This window comes from Daldinia childiae (assembly GCF_008694065.1).
Source record: "Daldinia childiae strain JS-1345 chromosome Unknown Scaffold2, whole genome shotgun sequence".
Classification (NCBI taxonomy): Eukaryota; Fungi; Ascomycota; class Sordariomycetes; order Xylariales; family Hypoxylaceae; genus Daldinia; species Daldinia childiae.
Genome location: NW_022984643.1, coordinates 1,813,519 through 1,827,737, shown reverse-complemented (window position 1 = coordinate 1,827,737; position 14,219 = coordinate 1,813,519). Strand labels below are relative to the sequence as shown.

Sequence of the window (14,219 nt, the reverse complement as noted above, 5' to 3'; positions counted from 1 at the left end):
TAGGAGGTAGCCGGGCGAGTTTTGATACAAGCTCTTGCCGTACCGAAAATGAAGGACGCCCACGTACGATTAAATTTTCACTCACATCGACTTCAAGTAATTTAAGCAGAACCTAGGGTGGATAGATATACATAGCACTGACTACTGTATGCAGGTAGGGAGGGAGTTAGTTACTCGACGGCTATGTTGTGATATGGTAGTTGTGCGACCGAGCACAACCGTTCACATCCACGACTGATAGAGAAGCTCCAAGAGCGGTATCACTACTCCTCACCAGCCGAACCGTCCACTGCCTAGCAGCAGAAATGATGCATCCGAGCCAGGGCTAGAACTCCAGAGAATATCACCTCGAACTGAGCAAAGAAGGACAGGCGTAGAAAATTAGACCTCGAAGTATCTCGTGTTGCCCTCGGGCTTACTTGACCTAGATCTCGCAGTACTCGACAGGATCACGACGTAAATGACTGGATATGCGCTATTGAATTCTTACACAGCAGCATACGCTCGCACGTAGACACATAATGACGACTATATTACGAGCTGTGGTCTCTGCCCTTCAATATGCCAGCTAAGTTCTAAATAAGGGCCGTAGTAGCAATATTGACCTGCTCATCCTCCCCTCTCGCTATCGGCCCATTACCAGACAGACATTCGCCACGTGTATCACGATAGCCTCCTGCATCTACAGCGCGGGCGGGCCTAGGCTCCAGTAATGGGATTACACGGATCGCAACGCTCTTATACTGCAGTATACGTGTCGTCGATGTGTAGGTAGAACGCGTAATGAGTTCGATAACAGGTAAAGTAATAATCTCTCTCGTAGTGATCTTGAGCCCTATGACAACGATGGCATATATGTTCTATACCGATATTTACCGCTTAGAAACGCGTGCTAACGGTCCTAATGTACCTAACTTACTATACTTCTAAGTCGGACTTGAAGATCGGAATGATAGCTCGTAGAGATAAGGAGAGGAGACCGGGCAATTTAGGCTTGCTTTCTCTACTAACATTCACTAACTACCTATCTATTTATCTTATAATAGTTAGAATATAGGAGAGGCGCTGACGGTCCGTTGGTACTACTACTACTACTACTACTACTACTACTTCTACTACTCTCCCTACATAATTATTCTCTTAGCTAGATAGAAAGTATAGCTTAGGTACCTAACCTAGTCTACTACGTAACTAAATTCTCCAATACACAAGCAAATAGACAAGCCCGCCAAAGCAAGACTCGACTTCCGTGGCACCAGCTTTGGCATAGGATAATTTTGAATCTATTATGATTATTATTAGTCTCATTCATCTCCATTCGTACGTGCAAGAAATAGTCTAGAGAAATCTTATCTAGCTAATAGTGCAAGTTCGTCCAAAAGTGCCGCCGAAGAAAACCGTATGTTCTAGACCCCCTTCTGGAGAGCTCGCCATTACTATAATTCAGATACCTCTCTGAATAACCTACACAACAAGAAGAAATATCTCATATCATAATCACCGCTAGCACACTATTATCCAAGTCATAACTCTGAGAATCATTATCTTAAGATTACGTACTCTGAAAGCAAGTAGAGTATCCTAGCCCCAACGCCTAATAGTCCAATGTACAACAACGACAACAATAAAGGTATCTAGAGCTCTAATTTATCGACCTCCGAACGCCGCATTATGCCGCCTACCTGGCCCTGACTCCTCGAGCGAAATCTGCTCTAGTCACCTTCCCTTCCCCCCTCCCCCTACATTTGTTATTAGGATAGGAGATCGGTAGCCTCGGCTCACTGGTCGTTGATATATACCGGAATACCGTAGACGCATACCGCCGCCGCCGTCAGGTATCTAAAGCGACACGCATCCCGTGCCTTCGCGACAGCCTCGACAAGGCTCGCATTACCCCTATCTCCTCCAGCTGGCGCCTTCTTTTTCTCCGCACTCCCCTTATTCCCTCTCGCGACCTTCTTCCCCTTCGCGCTCGAGCCCGCGTCTTCCGCAAACGTGCCCTTGGGCATGAGCCCCCACTCCTCGAACACCCGTCCGGCGAAACGATCGATGTCGCGGTCCGTCACGTCCCAGAGAGTGCCCACGACGGCTGGGCACCCGGCTAGCATATAGTTCCACACGGGACCGTGGCACTCAAAGCGACCCACGTCTGCGAGCGACGCCGAGCTACAGCCCATGAGTAGTGCTACCGCGCGGCACTTATCCATCTTACGGATCGTGCGGCCACGGATGTACTGGGCGCCGCTGCCGTGACCAAAGTACAGTAATAGATCTTTGTCAGCGAGGGCCGACTCGAATTCGGCTTCTGTCGGTTCCTGCATCTCAATGCTATTCCACGCGGGGGGGAGGGTGGATAATGCGTTGCCGAAGGTAGCTTGAGTGTTCTTGAGGTCGGAGCCAGGGTTCAAGATGTACGTGCCTGAGTTAATTGATGCGTAGTGACCCTGTCGTTGACTGGAACTGCCGATTTGATTCTCTTCGTCGACGTCATCTGGGTTGCCAGGTTTAGCCTCTAGAATCAGCCTCCGTAGGCAGTCAAGCGAAGGAACGCGAGATACGGCCAGGCCCTGCAAACAAGGCAGGGATTCCCAGGGGAATGCATGTAAGGACTTATCGAGGATCAAAATCGTATGTACAGCTTCGTCCGCATCCTTAGCACTCTTAGTAGCAACGTAATACGCATGTAAAGCATCGTAGGTCTCCACCACCATGTCATCAAAGTTGACTTCATCGTAAGCATTTCTCTCGCCATGGAATTGGAGGATGTCGACAACAAAATATAGCAAGTCTGTTAAAGCGTCGTCTAAGTCGCCCTCACGAGCTGTTGGATCTCCTAAGCCGATAAATAAGTCATATATCCTAGGATCAAGGTTGACCTGGGTCGCAGGGGCTGCTTTCGTCTTTTTGCCGCGGACTTTGCGCCGCGAGGGGAGATTTTTGTCGAGAATATTCTGAAAGCTCGTCTGAAATTGAACAAGTGGATCTTGTTGTCTCCGATGATGCGAAAATATGCCTTTGAACCCTCCTAGCCATGACTGTTCGATGCAGTCCATAATATTTTTCAAGCGTTCGTCGAGTTGTTCCCGTTCAGCCCACCACGCGGACTTTGCGCCTTTCTGGCTCATATCCCGCGCATCATGACAGGTGCGATTAGCCATCTGTATAATCTCGAGCAACTCTGTTCGTCCTTGGCGGAAGCTGAACACCTCAGAGTCTGCGTCCCTGGAGCTCGCTCTCTCAAGCGGAAGTCGAATTCCGAATGGGCTGTGGCCTGGTTGGAGCTTAGTGACGCAGAGATCGTGCTCATTGTCGCTTAGTGACACCGATACGACATTCCAAGATTTGGGAATAATATCGACATAATCTCTCTGGAAACAGTCCATATCCAGGGAAAGCCCAAGGCTGGTACGTCTATCATAGATATTGTCGGTAAGCAAAGGCCAATCCAACTTTGGTTCCTTTGCGGCTTCTAGGTGGAGTGTCTTGCGTTCGCGGCGCCAGGTCAGGTTGCGCGCTAGTTCGACCGAGCAAGTGGCATGAGCAGGATGACTCGCCGCCGGTGTAGACGAGTTTGTATTCGATAAAAGGATGACCACATTTTGTAGGACAGTGGCAATACGGTGAACCAAGTCACCATCGCCATTAAGACTTGCAATAGAATGCGCTGCTAACAAGTGTCCTTGTGCTTCGCGTAGTTTCTCGACAAAGGACCGCGTGTTCTGAGCATTCTTCGATGGTCCACGACCTTTGCGAGGAGCCACTGGTTTTGCTAAGGATAACCGATCAGATGCGATCCTTTCCTTAAAAGATCCCGCTACTGAAGGGAAAGAAAGAGTTGAATCTTGAATGACAGAAAATACAGCGTCGTGGCTTATTTGTTCTAGACTCTGCCCAATCAAGGCCACACCCATCAAGAAGCTGGCTTGTGACACATCTGTGGGCAACTTGGAAAGCTCATATGCCGTTCGGAGGGTGGTCACCGCTGCTGCCCAATCACTAGCATCAAGGAGACGAGTCGATTGAATCTGGAGGATCGAGGCGCGTAAGAAGGACAATTGGGTTTCTTCGGGTTTAACTTGTACCGGGGCTTCGAGTAGGGGAATCGCCTTTTTCGGTGGCGGCTTCTTCGAGATACTCTTGGTTGGAGCTCTTGGTCTTTTCGTTACCGCGGTGCGGCGTACCACAGCTTTAACAACTGGCTTTTCTTCGACCCTTAACCCCGCCATGTCTGATTCTAATACATCTACAACCGAATTATTCGCATCGTGGGCGCTATTCAAAATCTTGAGCATAGACTCTGCCCTGTCTATTACTTCTTCTTGGGCCTCTTCATCGTTAATTTCTCCATATACCGAACTCAGACGACACAGCACCTTCGCGTTCTGATAGGTGGGCTCTAAGCCTAGAGTTATAGGTTTGATTTCAGCTGCCAGCTCCACTGCCTTCTCCAGCTTACCAGCCATGAGCCACACCCGTGCTAACCATGCAAGAGATTGAGACATGTACACAGCTGACTCCATACTCTTCGCTACTTTATGTGCTTGTTCGGCATAATATAGTGTTTCTTGATACATACCAACATGTGAGTAGGTAGAAGATAATTGTAGAAGAAACCGAAACAACTGGTGAGCTAGCGTCCAAAACTCTGGCCCAGCGCTCGCACGGGGTAGATCAGAACGCTCCATATAGGAATTATTGAGGCTCGCATCCTTATCTGAAGCATCTGATTGCGAGGACTCTTCTATGGAAATGTCGTGGGCGGCGGATCGCATCTCATCTAGTCTAGACCAATCATGGAACAATTTCCTAACAGCGGTTTTGGCGAAGCGAAGTGCGTGATAACAGTCGCCACGCTCGAGCTCGAGGTTTGAGTATAAGAAATACGCATACGCCGTGGTAATCCTTCGATTGGAGCTTTTCCCTTTCCTAGGTTCTAACTCGGATGACAGGCCCATCTCAGCATTTCGAGCATTACTCAAATGCTGTTCAGCCTTGTCGAGGGCTCCTAAGGATAGGTGATACTCGGCGGCAGACAAGTGAAATCTTACAATAAGCTCTTTGGCGACGTCTGGTCGAGAAATCACTTCTTGATTATCCACCAGAAACTTCTCGGCTTTGGATGACCAGCCATGACTCAAATGTTGCAGGCAGAGTGCAATACCCTGACTTATCGATGCTTCAAGATTGCAGTCCCCCGAGAGTTTAGAGAGGCTCATCGAGAGTTCGAGGATCTCTGTTTGTAAGGTTTCTAGACCCTTGATTCTGGCGAAATCGACAAGAGACTGCAGGTTTGTGAGTAGCTGAGATGGATTATCGATGTGAACTAATAGCTGCTCAGTTGATTGACATTTGGAGACGATGTGCTTCCATCTAACTAAGGCTTCTTTGATTTGTGGTGAATCTATATTCGAGTCGATCAACCCTAATATGCACATTGCTGATGCTTGCAGATGCGGGATGTAGCGAACTAAGCCAGAATCATCTGCTAGGGCTCCATCATTGATCGGTTTGAGAACACCTTCCACCTCGGTCCGCAAGTCAGCAAGCCCATCTTGTGAACCCATGTGAATAGTGAGAAGCTGCAGCAAGGTTCTCAATCTGCGGATTGGATGTCTTTCAACAGAGTAAAACTCTAATAAAGTCTTTATCATAGGGCTTGACAAATCCGATTCGTAGCGGAACTTCTGATCTTTGCAAACGATGGCGTAGAGGTCGTGCTCAAGAGCAGTAGCTTTATCCGATCCAACAAGCAACCAAGTCCAATCGTTATGTTTTCGGTCGAGCTTAGCAAGGTTGCAGACTGTCCTTGAAAGCAATTCGACGTCGGAATTCTGTTTCCACGCTACCCACCAAGGTTCTGTTGCGAGGCTAGCGGTGATTTTTAACACAACTTCTTGCCGAACAAGATGATCTCTGATGGACCGGAGAGCATCAGTAGCATCGTCTAATCTGCCTGAAGCTCTACATAGCTCGGCAAATCTCTCCCATTTGACTAATAGTTGAGCTCGGGTCTGCTCCGCTTCAGGCCGGTTCTTCACGCTATCGATAGACTTTCGAAGTGCTTTAAGAGATGTAATTTCTGTCGTCTTCGTAATGGATTTTCGTAAAGCAAGGTGTTGTTGGTAGTATAAATGAGATATTTTGATATGATATGAGGGAGATGGATTGCTCTTAGTTTCTAATCGAGCTAAATCTTCAATATTTTCTAAAAGGGCTAAACTGTCTTGGAGAGTAGAATCCAAAACATCCCAGGCGAGTCGACCATTGTCTAATAGCAGTTTTGAAAGCATCAGAGCTGAGTCGAGGATGTGAGGTAAATATGTTGATAATAACCCCCGACGTTGGTCGAACCGAATCAAGTCCTTCGCGCCATTGGCCGAACTTGGTGGCTTGCCTAGCCATCTCAGAGAAAATCGAGGTAGTTGGAAAATGAAAGTATCCAGATGTTCGCTAATATTCTGTGGAATTGTCGTAGAGTTATCTTTCTTTTCCGTGATTACGTTCATCACAGATTTCCGCAGGAGACATACGCTGGCTAAAAGGTCGTCCATTTCCGCACTTGTACCACCCAGCGACCCTCGCAACCCGTCTAAGACTTCGATCAGTACATTCTCGTCAACCTGAGAGGACTGCTTGAGAGATAGCGCCAATAGTCTAGCGGTGACAGCGCAACATCTTGCAGCGGAATCTTCGGCTGGGTTGGTTAAAGATTTGACCTTCGTTAACCATTTCTTCGCCTCGTTGGTATTACCAGATTCTTGGGACGCTGTGGCGAGTACTTGGTATATCGTGGCTGAGGGGGACCGAGATGATTCTGTCGGCCTAAGTCCTAACTTTTCGACACGTTTCCAGACCTGGGAGAAAGCGGTCACTGCCATTGAAAAGCGGCTGGGGGATGCTCTTCTAATAAAAGCAGAAAGGCATTTAGAGAGAGGTGATATGATATCCTTATCAACATCCCCCCTATGTCCAGATACACTCCATGACTGCAGACGCGTAACTAACCCGAGAGCTTGTACCTCTAATGCCACCTCTGGACTTGGGGACAGTTTCGGCTCCACTGCAAAGTCATCATCCTTAGCTGCTACGCTTGGCGTTAAAGAAAGGAGAGTTTGAGATAAACTCTCTAGCTGTCTAGCGCATTTGGTCTGGTCTGGATTGGCACCCTGAAGAGACGATAGGAGTAGTTTTATCGGCGAAGAAGGACAAGTCTCCCGTAATAGGGGTAAGATGCCCTCGAGATGTGAGGACTTTTTGAGGCCATGTACAATGCGAAGAGCCTGAAGTTGAGTGGTGATGGCCAAACCAAGTAATGGGCCAGACGGAACAATCGCAGTGAAATCCAGCAACTCGGCAAGTGTTTTCGATGTTATACTGGGTTCCGGTTTCAAGCGGGCCGCTGTGTTCTTAACTTCCTCATTATTCACACGTCCTAAGCGTCGTTTTAATACTCTAAGCTCTCTTAATGCTATATCAAACTGATTCAGCCCGATGAGTTTGCTGATAAATGATGACATTCCCGCCTCCAGCTGCAGTTCAGGGAGTTGGACAGCCTTTGACGACTCTAGAGTTGCTAATGCTGCAAAGGCCACTCGTGCGCATTCTATTAAAGATAGACACCCCATTGAAGAGGTAGATTGTAAGGGTGATCGAGATGCCTTCGAAACAGTAGGCGATGTCGCAACTCGATTCAAAGATCGGGATGATAATGGCTTCATGGGGGCTGAAATCGATCTCCGAAGGCCATTTCGAGTTTCACTTTTAGTAGGATCGTTCTTAGTAGATTCGCGCGCGTCTAGACTTGAATTAGGTGGTAATTTCGCTGCCTCTCCCAGAGCTTTGAGACTGGCGGTAACAATCTGAGTAGCCAGGACGGCCTTTTCTTTAGCTGATAAGCATCCTCCATTACCTTGTGTACGCGGCCCTCCTGATGTAGTGTTCGTTCTACTTGGCGCTCTTGTTAATTTGGTCGATCGCGGTTTCGAGATTGGTTTTGAGGCTTCGTTGTTTGCGTCGTTATCTTGGAGAAGTTCTTTGACAGTAGCTGAGATTGTAGCAGTGCATGTCGAAACCGATGTGACAGCATTTCGCACAGAATCGGCACGGGTTTGTATGGATTCCATGAGGGGTGAATTGCTATATTTGCCAACTTGTACTCATATCGTCATTAGGAGAAAAGAATGAAGGAGTTAAGAAAGCGGTTAGCTATAGCACGCAGAATAGTATCTTATGCCAGTTAAGAAAGAAGCAAATAAATTCTGGTGACAACACTTAGACTTGGAGGAAATGTGAAATGTTTATAATATTTTTAATGTCGGAAGCCCGAGTTCATGGACTTTGATAATATGTGTAATTCGCAGTAAATACAAGGAAGGTGGGAGTTTATTGCGTGAATCCACGTTGAATCCATGTTAGAGTGGATGCTGTTTAGCTAAACTTAGACCAAAGACAAACCTAAACATGTTGGCCGGGCAACTGAAACGATAAGTACCGATATCCGTTTAAAGGGTCCGTGCGTTTTAGATTTGGGGCTGCAGATACATCATGATGTACCCATCTTAGATAATACAGTACTTCAACAATTTTACTCAGCATCTATACCTTTTTTCTTTCTTTTTTTCTCTCTCCAGCATCAAGATACGTCTCTCTAACATGGACAAATTAATATGGCGCAAAGCTGCGCATACCACGGCATCCTTTCGACCAGCAGCAGCCACGAAGATAATATTCCTCAATCAACCCCGCCTCGTCCGACATGCTAGCACGATCCCGTCCATTACGCAACCATCATTTTGGAAGAATATGATACCAAAACCATTCCGACGCTCAAAAGAATCTGTGAACTGGAGAGTGTCTAAAAAGCCCAAGTCAAAGGAATGGAATCCAGCAACATTCTATATCGTCATCTTCCTCTTTATTGGCTCCATGGCTATCCAGATGATCGCCTTGAAGAAGGACTTTGACACGTTCATGAGGCGGTCCGAAGTTCGCATTGGGTTGCTACGTGAGGTCGTAGAGAAATTACAAAGAGGTGAAGAAATTGATGTCCAGAAAGCCTTAGGCACTGGCGATGCGGAGAAGGAGAAAGAGTGGGAGGAGGTACTCAGAGAGATCGAACGCGAAGATATCCTTAAGGATACGAAGAAACCCGAAAAACCAAACCAACCCGTGGTAGATTCCGTAAAGGCTGAGTTCAGTAATTCAACCGCTGCGGAAATTAAGGAGCGCCCTAAGACGAAGACTGGAAGCTACTCTAATTTTTTCTAACCTATAAATTTTATTGTAGGTTGCATATATACAACACGACTATTATGCTATTACGACATCATGTCTTTGAATACTGAGGCGTTATGTTGTTTAGGGCTATGATCATGGCCCTCTGCAGCAACCTTTATACTAGAGGACTTTCTTAATTGCTCTACAAGAGCAGGTAACAGCTCGTCAGTGGATAACTCTATTCTTACTCCTTGATTTCCCTTTTGGGACGGATCGAGGTTAGCAAAGAATGTTTCTTCCCCTCTGACGCCTCCAAGATTGATGATCGCAATGGGGATGCCTCGATCCTTAGCCCTCTTAGCCAATCGCCACGCAGAATAAGTCGCCAGGGATGTACCTAAGACCAACAAGCTTCCAGCATTTTCAATAGCTTGCTCTGCTGCAGCCCTGACAGGCACGCGAATATTCTCTCCGAACATAGTAACTGCTGGTTTCAAAATCCCAGCTGTGCTAGTTGGCTTCCATGCACCATCCGTATCAACCTCAACCTTCGCATAGCTCCCATCCGCAATGGCAGGCGGAGATGTAAGGCATCTCGGGCAGGCTGGGTAACGGAATGTTGTGTATGGCGCATCTGGGAGATCAACATCACCGTCAGGATTCGTCCTCAAACCCCTAGCTCGCCTTTCATCCGGATTCTCTGTATCCAAAGCACCAGAAGCTAGAACCTCTTGTAGGAGCTCTGCCCAGGCAGGGTTTAACCTAGCTAGCTCATGCTGAAATGTGTCTCGCGGCAGTTCTTCATGGCATGACGTACATATGCATGATCTTAAGTAGCCATGTAACTCAATCGTGGAGAGTTGAGGATGAGCTTTTGGATGAAACGAATCCACATTTTGCGTAATCACACTCCGAACTAGTCCCAAGTCGCCCAAGTGTTTCACCGCATAGTGACCAGCATTAGGTTTTCCTTTCAGTAGAGTGGTCCAGCCGAGAAAACTCCTAGCCCAGTACCGTTTCCTAGCTTCGTGGTTCTGAAGAAACTCGCTGTAATAGATGGGCCGATATGTTTTGTTTACTCGATATGTACCATTAGGTCCTCGGTAGTCTGCGAGTCCGCTAGCTACAGATATACCGGCCCCTGTGAGGACTACCGTAGATGGAGATCCTCTTGTCGATGCTGCTCCAAAGAATTCCTGCAGAGCCGCAATAGCTCCTGAGATGGTATTCGCGGTCTGAGGGATGACAGTGGGAGATGCTAGGACATCCGTATACGGAATTCGCATATATGGTTTGCGCATTTGGAGAGATTAATAATAAGATATAATTATATTGAAGAATTCAATTGATAATAAAATCTAATTTATTACTTGTCATATAAAGAAGTATAAAGAGGGCATATAATTCTTCATTCTATCAAAAAGGTTTGATGATAATAATATTGTGTGAAGTGAAGTCATTACTTATTAGGTATCTTACCTAAGTCGAGCCATGAGAAGTAAAGAAAGATGAGGTAAGCGGCTACAAATGTAAGGTTTGGCTATGAGGTAACGGCGGGTGGACCCGTAAGTAAGCTGCATTTACCATCTTTTTATTAGACGTTGTGTTACGCTATTAGAGAACTTCCTATGTATACCTACATATAGATTTATAAGATATAGCGAGTGCGATAGCGAGCTTGATACCGCTATAACGGTGATTTCTTGGTTCAAATACCCCTGAAGACGTGGGGTCGGCTAGGGGCTTTTCCAGGTTCCCTGATCCCACGCTACGGCAGCAGCTGACGCAGCTCTAGTCTAGGGTCCTTTTTTTTTTCTTTTCAATTCAGCTAAAAAGATCAAATCAGATGGATTCTCATTGGCTTCTAATTGGTACCGTTCTCCCACGCCGACCCATCCGATGTCGTCGCAGTTCAAGGAACACGCACGCATCGCAAGCATTTTTTACATAGTACAACGGCGATTCATGTTTTAGATATACATAATCATTTCACTTGCCAGTCCCAGGAATTAACGCGCGTCACTTGTCAGATGGTCAGATCCCTAAGTCTTGTACCTGCTCCATTACACCCATTACACACTATTACGTGGTCGGCGTACTTTCCCTCTTTGTAAGATGTTTCCCCAAGGTCAACTAGGTTGGCCGTGCCTAGGCGGCCTGAGCCTGCGCCAGGCTGTCGCAGCCGGGCCTGAGCTTACAACATTGACTACCGGATTAAGCCCAAGTTTTATCCGTCAGCAACAGCCTTTTTATCACATTAATTGGACACATAAACCACACCGGGCACAACCACGTCGAGTCTTTCAAACTTCTTGTTATTCTTCTTCACAAGTACAATCTTTTTCTATCACTCATTCTTCACCATTTATTCATCGCCAATTCACTCGTCTTTTTCCCATCATGGCCACGCTCTCCCAGACGCGTAGCCATAGTGGCCATAAACATAGTCATGGACATCATCACCATGATAATGTTTACCTTACCTCGCAGAATAAAAATGATGCTGGTGTTCGTATTACCCGAATTGGCCTATACTCAAATCTTGGTATGGCAATTGCAAAAGGGGCTGGTGGTTACTTATTTAATTCCAAAGCAATGGTTGCCGATGCAATCCATAGCTTAACAGATCTCGCATCTGATATTCTGACTTTGGCTACTATATCTTGGAGCTTGAAACCCCCCACGGATAAATATCCTACTGGGTTTGGAAAGGTCGAAAGTTTAGGATCGTTGGGTGTGTCGAGCATGCTTCTTTTCGGAGGTCTTTATATGGGGTACGGCAGTCTCTTAACGCTCTATGGTCATTTTTTCCTTGATGCGGCCTCTGCAGCAGAGTTGATATCACACGCGCATGCACACAGTCACAGCCATGGTCATGAACATGGTGCCGATGTAGTACCCAGTCTGCATGCTGCATGGTTAGCTGCGGGCACGGTTGCCATTAAGGAGTGGTTGTATCATGCAAGTAAGTCTTCCAACCAATTCGCCGAAACTCTTGTGGTAAATATAGGTGCTAACCAATCGTCCTTCATAGCTATGAAAGTTGCTCGCGAACGAAAATCATCGGTCCTCGCCTCGAATGCCGTCCACCACCGAATCGATAGTCTCACTGGCATTGTCACGTTAGCAGTGATTTTAGGCGCGAACTTGGTAGAAAATGCAGCATGGTTAGATCCTGTCGGGGGTCTCCTGATATCCTTGATGGTGGTGAAGGCCGGGGTTGAGAACACTATGGCGGCTTTTCTCGAATTGGCCGATAAGACTGTTGATGATGAAGTCAAAACTTCGGTCCGAAAACAGGTTCAGAGAGCTTTCTCAGATATTCCCGAGGGACATGAAATAGAGCTCCGCGGCGTCACAGGTGTCAAGTCCGGTCAGAATTACCTGGTGGATTTGGAGGTAGCCGTGCCGGGAAGCTGGACAGTAGAAGCTGTTGGCGAAACGGAAGACCAAATCAGGACTCGGGTCGGTAGCAAGGTGCGAGGTGTTCGCAGGGTACGCGTCCGTTTCCTACCTAAAGATATCGTTACCCCCAAGTTTGACGAATTCATCCCTGGCGATGTGAGCCCTCGATCGAGCCCGGAGCCTGAGGACGACCCCAGTCACAATCACAACCACAATGGGAACGGAGACCATAAGTCGAAGTAAACCTATATGAGGAGAATATAATCACTTTTGGCGTTAAGGCGTTGGTTACATTCTAGGCACCTCGGACGGTCGGCATTCGATGATACCAAAACTACTCGGAAATAAAAGGTGAGGCTCTCTTGGCAGAGCCTAAGTGTACTATATCTTCGACCTGCATCACCGGACAAACGGTATTCGGAAAGATCTAGCACTCGATGTTGCTAACAATAGCATTTTGATGAACATAGCAAAAGCAGAAAGGGGATGTCTGCGAAACTTTGGAGAGATAAGGCCCTAAGCTGGCTACACTCTTATTTTACTACGTATAGCAGATATCATAGCATTAGAAACAGCAACATGGAAAGATTTATAAACGTGCGAGTTCGGAGACGTTTGCAAATATAATAACCTCGGCGCTAAGATCGTAGCTCTAATTGAAGGTACAGATCTCTATGTACAGAGGTAACAAGTTTAGGTACCTATGTACCTAACTTAGGTACCTTAGCGTCTTGAGGGGGGTTGACATAACTGTATATATTCGGCTCAATTATCCTAGACTGTACATATACTGTTTATTACAATATACCGCTCAAATTATTTACGTATCCCTATTTTTACCATTCATTAGTTGAATAGTATTGGTACGGCTCCCCCGCCGCACGTGCCAATATTTTAAAACGTATATGGGATAGAGCCATATGTATACCGCTCAATTGAATAAGCGGTATAAATATCGTTCAATCAGAATGAGCGGTTCAAAAATTGAACCGTTCAGGGATATGAACCGACCAATCAAATAAGCCGTATATTTACAGCTCAATACTCAGGATATAATAGATTCAATTAAATAGATTCATCAAATAGATTTAATTGAATAGACTCAGTCAAATACCTAGATTCAATTGATTTAGTATATGTGGCCTTGTATGTGGCCTTGTATGTGGCCTTGTATGTGGCCTTGTATATATGTGGCCTTGTATGTATGTGGTATGTGGTGTGTGCGCACCTGCCCTGTTAGATACATATATACCACACTAAGAATACCATGTACGTGCGCGCGTAACGTGACTACTGATATTGATTGGTCTATTTGAATGATGTCCGTAACTTAACCAATTGAAAAAATAGATCCTGTGACTTTGTGACTGTAATATTTACCTAAGTAAAAAAATAAATATGTGACATGTAAATAATAAAAGTACAGCCTCATACAATTAGTATGAGGCTGTACCTCCCTTTTGTTACATATGCCTATACACCATATGAACCGTTCAGATTTTGAGCGGTTCAACTATAATGAGCCGTACTTATACCGTATAAACACGGCTCATTATATAAGCGGCTCATTTTGGTTTAGCGTTCCTTTTTTAAAACGT

The 14,219-nt window shown here is 46.2% G+C and overlaps 4 protein-coding genes across 4 annotated transcripts; 2 read left to right on the top strand and 2 right to left on the bottom strand.

Annotated features, from left to right (window-relative positions):
• Positions 1 to 1,778: 1,778 nt before the first annotated feature.
• GL218_01413 (Separin) lies at positions 1,779 to 8,123 on the bottom strand (the record flags this gene model as incomplete). Its single annotated transcript, XM_033577883.1, has 1 exon — positions 1,779 to 8,123. The coding sequence occupies one exon, from the start codon at positions 8,121 to 8,123 to the stop codon at positions 1,779 to 1,781; it is 6,345 nt and encodes a 2,114-aa protein (XP_033438897.1).
• A 529-nt stretch (positions 8,124 to 8,652) lies between these two features.
• Positions 8,653 to 9,267, top strand: GL218_01412 (uncharacterized protein; the record flags this gene model as incomplete). The annotated part of the gene is made up of 1 exon (XM_033577882.1): positions 8,653 to 9,267. One exon carries the CDS (start codon positions 8,653 to 8,655, stop codon positions 9,265 to 9,267), a length of 615 nt encoding a protein of 204 aa, XP_033438896.1.
• Positions 9,268 to 9,317: 50 nt separating this feature from the next.
• On the bottom strand, positions 9,318 to 10,517 carry GL218_01411 (NAD-dependent protein deacetylase SIR4; the record flags this gene model as incomplete). Its single annotated transcript, XM_033577881.1, has 1 exon — positions 9,318 to 10,517. The coding sequence occupies one exon, from the start codon at positions 10,515 to 10,517 to the stop codon at positions 9,318 to 9,320; it is 1,200 nt and encodes a 399-aa protein (XP_033438895.1).
• A 1,099-nt stretch (positions 10,518 to 11,616) lies between these two features.
• GL218_01410 (Mitochondrial metal transporter 2) lies at positions 11,617 to 12,864 on the top strand (the record flags this gene model as incomplete). The annotated part of the gene is made up of 2 exons (XM_033577880.1): positions 11,617 to 12,181; positions 12,251 to 12,864. The coding sequence occupies 2 exons, from the start codon at positions 11,617 to 11,619 to the stop codon at positions 12,862 to 12,864; spliced, it is 1,179 nt and encodes a 392-aa protein (XP_033438894.1).
• Positions 12,865 to 14,219: the final 1,355 nt, after the last annotated feature.